The following is a 10,571-nucleotide window of genomic DNA, read 5'->3' on the forward strand; positions in this document are numbered from 1 at the left end:
TGGCCAGTTCACTGAAGAGGAAAAAGGCCAGAGCAAAGGGTGGGCACAGGGTGGGCAGTGGGTGGTGCCCAGCAGTAACCCGGAAGCCCAGCATGGTTCGGGCAAGGCTTTAATGAGCCTTTGAAGCTCTCTCCAGCCTTAGTTTCCTTCCCATCAGTAACATGGAGGGATGCCCCTGTTGGGAGGTCGGTCAGTTATTGTGGGCACACGGTAGGCACTGCAGGAGGTGACTGTGACCACGAACAACAGAGAAAGTGACCCAGGGTGGGACAGCACAGGCTCCCCCCAGTTGTTAAGGACGCGTGTCCCTAATTGACTTAGAGGACAGATCCTGAAGGGCTGTGGGGTGACCAGCCAGCACAGGAGTCCACAGGACCTGCCAGTGCCCCATCCCCCTTAGCAGACCAAGAGGGGCTCACAGACCAACTTTTTCAGACCATACTTTGTAAAAAGGCTTTTATTTTAATAAGTAAAAATGGCTAAGCTTCCAAAAGTTCTTAAATAGGATTTCAGAGGGAAGAAAATTCAAGAGACCAGTGAGCCAGGCAGGTGAGGGAGCAGCAGAATCCCCCACCCACTGGCTGCCTCTGTCAGCCATAAATACAGCACAGCCCCATGGCAGGAGGCCGTGCGCCTCTGTACACACCCCAGCTGTGGGAACCCTCCTTGAAGGAGGGGTGGGGAGGGCTGCCCTTGGTGCCACCAACCCACCCTAGTCCGCATGGTTCTTGGGCCTGCCAGGAGGCTCCTTGCCCACCCACTAAGGAGGGGGCTGGCCAGTCCTGCAAGCTGAGGAGAGCTGGGGCAGCCTGGGTGAGAGGCCCGCCCTCCTCCACACTCCTGCCCTCCTCACGGGGCCCAGCTTACTGACAGCCCAGGCCCACCAGGAAGAGCAGCCACGCCCGCTTTTCCGCCCATGCAATTTGCACCCAGAGCCACAACCGAGAGACACCGCTTCCTTCTGAACATGTTTCTCATCTCTGAGGGGAGACGGGGCAGAAGAGGAGCCTTCACTCTTGCCTCCACCTCCGGGGGTCCTGGCGCTGCAGCAGGAACAGGCCAGTGAGGCCTCGGGGCCCAGCTCCAGGCTCAGCAGGGTCACATCCGTCACACAGGCAGTGGCCGCGACTTCCCTGCAAGGGCACCAGGATCATCAGCCTCTTGTCCACTCGCCCACCGGCAGCCCACAACAGGTGCCACCAAGAGCAGGAGGGAACCCAGCAGAAGCACACAGACAAGCACCAGCGGAGGCTAGACCCAGCCCTGAGCAGCAGAACGTCCCAGCGCAGCCCTGCAACCCACGGGGGCAGGCAGGTGGGTAGCCATGGGCCACTGGCCCCACACTCACCTAGAGGCTGCAGCCCCAGCCGTCAGGCTGAAATCAAAGTGACAGGAGTCTCACTGGTGGGCCTGCCTCAGGCCAGTACCCCACAGGACCCTGCTGCTGCTACCCCTTTAGACTCAAGGACAGGCCAGGCCTTCCCATGATCTGGGCTAAACAGGGGCTGGAGTCCTGGATCCCGGTCCTGTGGTGGGGTTCACTCCTCACCTAGGATGTAGGCAAGCCCTGCCCTTTCTATTCCCAGGGCAGCTGAGGCGCAGGGAGGGGGATGCAGGGACTGCTCTGGAGGGGGCTTACTGCACAGGCCCAGCCAGCCCACCCTCAGAGAGCAGGGTCCCAGGGTAGAGTCAGCACCCCAAGCTGGGAGGCTGGGGTCTCCTTACACTGCCCCCTCCCCACAGACCTTCCATTTCCCACCTGCAGACTGAACACAGCACTGTCTGCCCTGACGACTGCCTGGGGGCAGGGGAGGTTGTAAAACAGGTTCTGGAGAAGTTGTGAGAACTTTTTAAAAAGGAAAGAAAATAGAAAGCCAATCCAGGTAAGGGCAGCCTGGTGACTATTATCCTGGGGAGACTCCCCCACCCACACTTTCACTCCAGGCTCACCCGAGGGCTGCAGCTTCCTCCGGATGGATCCAGGGCGGCTACTGGTCCCAGAGCTGGGGGCTGAGTGGGCCCGTGCTGAGGGCTGTGGCGTCTGACAAGCCGGCTCCCACTGTCAGCAGGGAAGGGCGGGTGGGCGTGGGCCACGGCTGCCCTGGCCCCCTACCCTGCTGTGCTTTTCTCTACTCCCCTGCCCTGCCTCCTAACCTCCTAACAACCCAGTTTCCTCATCTGCAAAACGGGCATGATGCTCGTGCCCCAGCCTCACAGTTATGGCAAGAATTAAACGAGATAATACATGTAAAGAAGTCAACTAGTTACCACTGTGTGCTAGGTACAACTAGTACCTACTGTGTGCCACCCCCACGGCCAGCTGGTCACCCCACAGGAACCTCTGAGGCCAAGAAGAATTACCTGTACTGAAGAGGCTCCTGGCTGTGGGTTCCAGCTGTAGCTCCACCCACCTCCGGCAGCTTCCCCGCCCCCTGTGCTTCGGGACGTCCCCACCCAGTTCCCGCTCCTGCCATGACCCAAAGTCTCTGACCCAGGGCCACCTGAGCCAGGCCTGTGACAGTCCCCGTACCTCTAGATGCTCCTGGCTCGACCAGGACCCAAGCTCTGCCCTGCGTAGCCCAGGCCCCAGCTCCACAGAGCGCACCCGCTCAGCAAACTTGAGGGAATACAGCGTCTCGCTAGTGTTCTTCTCCACAGGGGACACCTAGGGGACACAAGAGCTCACTGCCCAACCAGGCCAGCTGGAGGGACAGCAGGGTCACCAGAGGGAGCTCACAACTGGGGATGTCAGAAGGCTTCCTGGAGAGGACTGAGATGGGGTCGGAGGGCAGGCAAGGTGGCAGAGGTAGCGTGGTCAAAGGTGGAGAGGAGGGACTGGGAGTTACGCAGGGTGTGTGTGGACAGGTCTGGGGCTGGGGGCTGTTGCTGACTATGGAGCTGCTGAGACAAGGGTCCCTTTGCACAGCCTGGGGTCACTGGGTCTCGCTGCTAGTGCAGCCCGTACACTCTAGGGACTGGCCCGCCCTAACCCAGGGCACTCACCTGTACCACCATGAGGGTCTTGCTGTCACCACTAAGTGAATCCTGCAGCAGGTAGGTGAGCTTGGAGTTGCGGAAGGGCACGTGGCCCTGGCGGGAGCGCAGGGCAGCAATGACGTCCCCCAGAGCTGACAGCGACTTGTTGATGTGCTGTGCCTCCCGCAGGCGGCTGCCCTCAGCCCCCGACTTGCCCACGCGCTCGGAGCCAGCCAAGTCCACCAGGTTCAGCTTCCCTGCAGGGAGGGCACCCAGCAGATCAGGCCTGCCATGCCCCTTGTGGTTGTGGGGATCCTCAGGCCAGGCTGCCCGCCACTCTCACCCGTGGTGCGGAGGCCCGTGCTGCAGTCCATGCCTCGCACCGTCACGATGAGCAGCGCATGCGAGCGGGAGCTGTGCTCGTTGAGGTTGGTGAACTCCGTCGTGCGATTGGTGTGGCCAAACTCAAACACCTGGGGGATTGGGAGCGGGAGGGCAGAGGCACAGTGTTGAGAATGGGGTCCTCAGAGTCACCTGGCCCCAAGCACCCGTGAGGAGTGGCACCACCCTCTGCAGTTTAAATGAGGGAACTGAGGCTCAGAGAGGCGTAGGGACTTGCCCAAGGGTGCGTGCTTAGGACACACCAGAGCCTACATTCAAACCCAGTTCTGTCCTCTAGAGCAGCGTGGCTGTGGTGAGGGGCTCCCTCCTCCACACCTTGTTGATGTCGTCCACGCTCTGCACCTGGAACTCAGTCAGCCCTGGTACATACAGCTGCCCACTGCCATCTGGGCATAGCCGGATCTCCAGTTTTTCCTGAGGCTCTTTCCCTAGCAGGTCCCTGGAGGGGTAGGTGAGACAGTCACTCCCTCCTCCCATTTCTGGCTGCTGTTTGCACGGCACCCAGCCCCCCAGCCAGGAATGTTCCCCCAACCCAGGAAGCCTTCTTCAGCCATCAGCTGAGCGCATCTCTCCTCCTCCAGCTCCTCCACCGCATTCAGCTGACGCAGAGATCTCACTCCACAATGCAATGAGCCCTGTGGGCAGGGCCCCCAGCTGCCCACTCTCACCCATGGCCACCTGGTGCAGCCCACAACTAGGGGCAAGGATTGCCTGGGTCTGGGCTGGGGCAGGCTGAGAGAGAGCCCCTCCTCCCCCCAGGACCACCCAAACCGATGGGCTGAGTCAGGACTTGCAGCCAGGTCCCTTGATGGCCTCATCTGTTCCCTGCAATCCCTTCAGGAAGACCCCACTTCCTAGCCCCCATTGCTCCAGCACCACCCCAGAGGACCCCAAAACTGCCCGAGGCCTGCTCCCACATGCTGGGGCTCCCACCTGAGGAGCTCATTCCAGCACCACCCTGGAGGACCCCAAAGCTGCCCCTGAGGCCTGCTCCGCACACCCTGGGGCTCCCACCTGAGGACCTCGTTGTAGATTTCCGCGGCGCTGACGGTGATGGTGTACTCCCAGTCAGACGCCTTCTCCTGCACCTCAGAGAAGAGCAGCTGCAGGGCCCGCTGGTTGATACCTGGGTTCTCGGGGGTCCCCTGGGGGCAGAAGGAAAGGCCCCAGTGAGCCAGGCCTGTCCCCAAAGATGCTCGTGTGGCGTCTGTCCCCCAAGCCCCTTGGCTACTCCTCCCAGGCAAGCCTCCTTGCCCAAACCTCCTACCTACCTGCCACTGTCCCCGCAAAATGCCCTCCACCAGCTGCAGGCAACTACACCTCTATTTCCCCACCATTAAAATGGTATCGCCCTGCCAGGACTACCCTGACACTTATTGTCCATCACTGGGGTGAGGGGCCCGGCCCAGACCCCACATAGGCCAGCTGACGGCCAGATGCATGCCTGGCCCTGCGGGGCCACCTGGGAGGGGCACTGGAAATGAATGACCCCACCACTGCCCAGAAAGGGGCTCAATTTCAGGGAGGCTGAGGCCTGGGCTCTGTGGGTGGTGGAGAGGAGGCACGGGGAGGAGTGGACCAGTGTCCTGGGGCAGGAGAGTTGGGCCGGCCTTTCTAGAAGGAAACCTGGAGTCCCTACCTGGGCCCTCGAGGCCCTGGGAGCCTGGCCCTCGCCCCTCTTCTGACAGTATCTCTCACCCTCTCTCTATTCCTGCCGCAGGGGCCTCCTGGCCGGGCCTCAGGTGCCCCTGGCATGCTCTGGCCTCTTGGCCTTGGCCCTGCAGCTCCCTCTGCCCCGGGTGCTCCTCTGACCTCCCCTTGGTCGGCTCTGTCATCTCCCTCAGGGAGGCTGCTCCTTCGCCCAGCACCCCCAAACGCCCTGTCCCTCCCCCTAGTCAGTTCCACATCCCTAGCTTTATTTTTCTCCCTGGCCTGACAGGACACTTGCTGATTTATGTGGACCGTGTTGTCTCCCCACAGCCAGGTTGGCCCCATTGGGAGGGCCCTGGTGGAGGCAGGGACTGTTTGGGTCAAAGCCGTACCTGGCACAATGCCCGATATGCCTCAGGCATCAGCAGATACGCTTAAGGACGAACGCTGATGTTTCTGGTGGTCAACTCAACTCTAAGCAATCCCAAAGCAGAGCAGGGAGCCCAGGGGATGCTGCACACACCCCCTTCCTCCTCCCACCTGGTCTGGCCTGCCCCCACTAACTAGTCTCACTAATTCCAGAATTGAGGGAACAGCAGAGTCCAGATGGGAAATAGAGGGCCGCCATGACAGGCTCTCTGCCCAGCAGGCCTGGCCAGCCCTTTTCCCTGCCCAGATGCCGTACCACCTGGCCTCCTTCTGACCTGGGGAATCCCACAGCACCCCTGAAGAGGGCTAGCTTTCCACTGCCCTCTGCCCAGAGTCAAGATCCTTCCTCATCTCAACGCCCCCCTCCCTGGCCAGCCACCTGCTCCACCACACCTGGGAGGGCGCCAGTGACGAGCAGGGAGAGGAAGCCTTGGCCTGGCCCCAGGGGCCACCAGCAAGAGCTGGGCTCTCCACCACAGCCTTCGCATGCCAGTCTTGCCCTGGGATCTCCTTGAGGACTGAGACCCACCACTCATCCCAGATCCCCCAGGCCCGCCTGAGGCAGCCGTAAAGCAGGAGTGTGCAGTGCATACTCAAGGTGAAATGCAGCCCTGTTCCTGAGAGAGGTGGGTGGCCTGCCCTGGACTCTGTCCCCAGGCCAAGATCCCTGTGATGACAGACCCCCCTTGCCTCTTCCCCAGTCCTGCTGGGCCCATTGTGGGTACCGTTGGGCAAGGGGGCCCCCTCTTAAGGCCTGGTGCCTTGGGGCTAACACAGATAACTAAAGCCTCTGCTCCTGGGTTGTAAGGACCAAATGAGGCAAAACACACACTGCACAAAACCCCAAGACCAATGAAGGAGCCCGCATCCCCTTCATACTTCACTGTGAACCCCCACCCCGTGGGGCAGCACCCACCTCCATCGTGTACGTCTTGCCAGCACCCGTCTGGCCGTACGCAAAGATGCAGACGTTGAAGCCATCGATGCAAGAGGTGATCAGGGCCTGCACCTCCTGGAACACCTGGGAAGGTGGTGGGAGGGAGGCTGGTGGGGGGCTTCCAGGGCCACTGGGACCACCAGCTACAAGTCCAGCCACCTCCCCAACCATGCTGTCCTTCAGCAACACCACAGCATGTGTTACTGCAGTCACTCAGCTCACAATGGTTCGTGATTCGTGAGTCATACATTAGACATCAGTGGGCAACTGGGCCATCCAAAGACTGCAGGGAAGACAGGCCGGTGCCTGCTGCCCTTCCCCCAGCTCCTCCTGCTCTTTCTCAAAGAGCGCTCAGCACAAGGAAGGCAGAGGTCAGCACATGCCTGTGGCCTCTCTGGCCTGGGCCTGCCTGCCAGCCGTCAGCGGATGGGGGCAAAGACAGAACCAGACATGAGAACAGGAGGGCACAGGCCTTGGTAAGGCTGGCAGGTTGGTCTGTGCAAAGATAAGGGAAGAGTGGACACTGAGAACACATGGTTCTCATACAGCCTCAGGGGGTCGGGGGATTCCTAGGAAGGCCCAGGGGACTGATACAGGAGGGTACTCCCAGATGGAGAAGATGGGCAGGGTCATGAAGATGGATGGGGCCATGTGGGTGGGCAGTCACAGCCATGAGGGTTGGAGGGGCTATGATAGTGGGAGGGGCCTGAAGGTGGGTGAGGCCACATGGTGGGAGGGTGGGAAGGGCCTGAGGGTGGGTGGGGCCATGCAGATGGGAGGAGCCACAGCATGAGGGTGGGATGGGCTGTGATGGAAGGAGGGGCCTTGAGAGTGGGCAGGGCCAGGCAGTAGAAGGAGCCACGTGGATGGGAGGAACCAAAGCCATGGTGGTGGGAGGGGCTGTGGGTGGGGCCATGTGGTGGAAGGGACTGGATATAGGAGGGGCCACATGGTGGGAGGAGCCACAGCTGACAGAATAGAATGGGTTATGATAGTGGGAAGGGCCTTAAGGGTGGGCGGGGCCACACAGTAGACGAGGCCTTGGGGATGGGAGGAACCACAGCCATGGGAGGGATGGGCTGTTTCTGGATCTCTCCTTCCGAAGGAGGCTTCCAAGGCCTTCAGTCTTAACTCCCCACCCTCTTCTGTCCTCCAGAGGAAGGCGCAGGACCCTGGCTCCCCACTTCTGATTCCTGTACCCCCCACTCTTATGCTTCTTCCTGCCCAACCCCTCTCCCTCCCTGTGAGTCCGTCTTTCCCTCTCTCCATTGCTTTCCCTTTCCCGCATGGGGCCACACTCACGTCCTGCTGCGAGGCCTGTGGGGAGAACACCTTGTCCAGCTCGAAGGACACAGGCTTTCCCTTGTGCAGCAGGTGGATGATGGAGTCGTCGTCGGCATCGAAAGTCACAGCATTGGTGGCCTCAGGTCCTTCCCCATCCTCTTTGGTGACTGGCCGGACACGAGCAATCACTCGGATGTTCCCTGGGTTGGTTGGGGATGGAGAAATGGGCCCAGGCCATGTCAAGACCAGTCTCCACTCTGGTCCACTGGTGTCCCAGGCAGACCAGGTGGCCTAGGAGTCCCCTGACTTTTAAGCACAGCCCCCTAGGGGAAGGGGGCCCACAAAGCTGTTATCCATCATTCACACTATAGTATGAATCCACTTAGAGTACATTTCTTCTTGAACAGACCAGCTGACTGGGGTGGAGCTCTGCCTTGGGGATGGGGAGGAAAGGTCAGTTGTGGGGCTCAGGCACTGCACCCAGTCAGGATGAGAGGCCAGAACAGATACTCTCTTTTCCTCCCTGGACTTCAGTTTCTTCATCTAGACAATGAGGGGCTTGGGTCCCAGTGAGCAAAGAGCCTTGTCCTGAATGCCAGGACAGGGCTTAGGAATCAGATGGGCATATAGGCCCGGCAGCAGGTGATGACTGATGGTGTATCTGAGGGCCCAGATAGTGGGGCAGCCACAGGGGTATCTGGCAGCATGAGCTGGTCATGCCACCATCTACTTCCAGCCTTCGTTGGGATCCCTGTGCTCTTGTAATGAAGAGGAAACATCCCCCACTTCCAGCATGGCCCACCTGCCCTCCCTTTTCACCCATCTGTTCCAGTTCACCATCCAGGTCTCAGCTCTAACTTTGCCTTCTCTGGGAAGCCCCTCAACACATTTGCCTGTCCCATACCCAGGAGAGCCTGTCTCAGCCCTGGAAGGCGGCAGGGTTGGGGTTCCCTGACAATCATCATTGTCCATTCTCATACTAAAGTGAGCACCGGGAGGCAGTCTGTGGGGCCATGACCATAGCCTCGGGCTGGAACGGCACCTGGCACAGAGCAGGCACTCCAGAGCTCCATGCAGTGCATGGTGGAGTCTCAAGCTTGACCAGGCCCCAGGTCACAACAAGTAGCTTTCCAGCTGCCAACAACCCAGTGCTGCAGTACCACACCCCTCGGCCATCCAGGGCCTGGGCAGTCACCTGAGCTGGACAGACTAAGTTCAAATTCAAGGCGGATCATTTAATATCCATGTGGCTTTGAGCAAGTTCCCTGCCTTCTCTGTGCCTCTGTTTCCTTATCTACAGAGATAGGATTAGAATAGCACCTCAATGGTGGGGTGAGCTCCAAGCATGACTGCCAAGCCAGGTCGAGGACCCCGAGGCTGGTGTCCACCCCCAGCCCTCCTGCAGTCACCTTTCAGCCGCACGAGCTCGTTGTGGCACTTCTTGCGCAGCTGCAGCTCACGGCGGTACTTGCGCAGCAGCTCCTGGTTGTTGCTGTTGACCTCCTCGATGGCCTGGCCTATCTGGTGGGGGGTGCACACCACTGTCAGGGGGTCAGCTCCATCAGCCTTGCTGGCCCAACTGCCCACCCCTGAGGGGTGCTCACTGCCTCCTGCCCCTGGCTGAGTACCTAACACACACTATCACATGTCAGACTATCCCAATTACCCCTCTGGGTAGGTACTGCTGCCATCCCCATTTTATAGATGATGAAACTGAGCCCCAGAGACGCTAAGCTGACAGCTCGAGGCTGTTCTGCTAATAAGCATAGAGCCAGGACTCGGCCTCCACACCATAGCACTAGTGCTTGACTATGTGATTCAACCAGACTCAAATTCCAGCTCTGTCCCTGAGTAGCTGGGGACCTGAGACTGCTGGCTCAATGTCTTTAAGCCTCAATTTTCTCATCTGGAAAACAGATAATACCATCTAACTCATGAATCTATAAAGATCTCCCAGTTACATATCACAGGGGGAAAGAAGATGCAAAATCATACAAACAGTATCCCGCTGTATACAGAATCACACGTCCCCTTTCTGGGGTAGAAGGAAAGTGTATACAGTGTACACAGTCGTCCCTTGGTAACTATGGAGGATATAAAACTCCATGGAGGATATAAAACTCCACAGATGCTCAAGCCCCAGATATAAAATGATATAGTGTTTGCCTGTAACCTACACACATCCTCCCATATACTTTACTTTTTTGAGACAGGGTCTTGCTCTGTTGCCCAGGCTGGAGTGCAATCACAGCTCTGTGGACGTGGTGGAAACTCATCATGAATGGTGTTATCTTGGCTCACTGCAGCCTCGACCTCCCAGGCCCAAGCAATCCTCCCACCTCAGCCTCCCGAGTAGCTGGGACTACAGGTGCAGGACACTGCACTCAGCTAGTTTTTTTATTTTTGTAGAGATGAGGTCCCACTATGTTGCCCAGACTTATCTTGAACTCCTGGGCTCAAGTGCTCCTCCTGCCTCAGCCTCCCGAAGTGTTATGATTACAGGTGTGAGCCACTGTGCCCAGCCCCGCCCATGTACTTTAAATCATATCCAGGTTACTTACAATACCTAATACAATGAAAATGCCAGGTAGGGGCTGGGCGTGGTGGCTCATGCTTGTACTCCCAGCACTTTGGGAGGTCAAGGTGAGCAGATCACCTGAGGTCAGGAGTTCAAAACCAGCCTGGCCAACATGGTGAAGTTCCGCCTCTATTAAAAATACAAATCAACAACAACAAAAAAACCTAGCCGGGCATGGTGGCGGGCGCCTGTAATCCCAGCTACTGAGGAGGCTGAGGCAGGAGAGTCACTTGAACCCGGGAGGTGGAGGTTGCAGTAAGCTGAGATCCCGTCATTGCACTCCAGCCTGGGCAACAAGAGCGAAACACTGTTTCA

The 10,571-nt window shown here is 58.9% G+C and overlaps 1 protein-coding gene across 17 annotated transcripts in view; it reads right to left on the reverse strand.

The window, feature by feature from the left end:
- Positions 1 to 444: 444 nt before the first annotated feature.
- Positions 445 to 10,571, reverse strand: part of KIFC3 (kinesin family member C3) — a 106,456-nt gene continuing 96,329 nt past the window's right edge. For 6 of the 17 annotated variants that reach the window (XM_017878898.1, XM_017878895.1, XM_017878908.1 and 3 more), the window contains 11 exons: positions 9,088 to 9,199; positions 7,697 to 7,878; positions 6,374 to 6,478; positions 4,393 to 4,523; positions 3,694 to 3,817; positions 3,320 to 3,449; positions 3,004 to 3,233; positions 2,531 to 2,665; positions 1,951 to 2,059; positions 1,349 to 1,375; positions 445 to 1,133 (listed from right to left, as the gene is read on the reverse strand). In XM_017878898.1, the coding sequence (XP_017734387.1) occupies positions 1,371 to 1,375; positions 1,951 to 2,059; positions 2,531 to 2,665; positions 3,004 to 3,233; positions 3,320 to 3,449; positions 3,694 to 3,817; positions 4,393 to 4,523; positions 6,374 to 6,478; positions 7,697 to 7,878; positions 9,088 to 9,199 (1,263 nt within the window). In that variant the 3' untranslated portion in view covers positions 445 to 1,133; positions 1,349 to 1,370. The other 11 variants (XM_017878902.1, XM_017878906.1, XM_017878903.1 and 8 more) reach the window with 4 other exon arrangements.

This window comes from Rhinopithecus bieti, unplaced genomic scaffold, assembly GCF_001698545.2.
Source record: "Rhinopithecus bieti isolate Rb0 unplaced genomic scaffold, ASM169854v2 scaffold_11161, whole genome shotgun sequence".
Taxonomy (NCBI): Eukaryota; Metazoa; Chordata; class Mammalia; order Primates; family Cercopithecidae; genus Rhinopithecus; species Rhinopithecus bieti.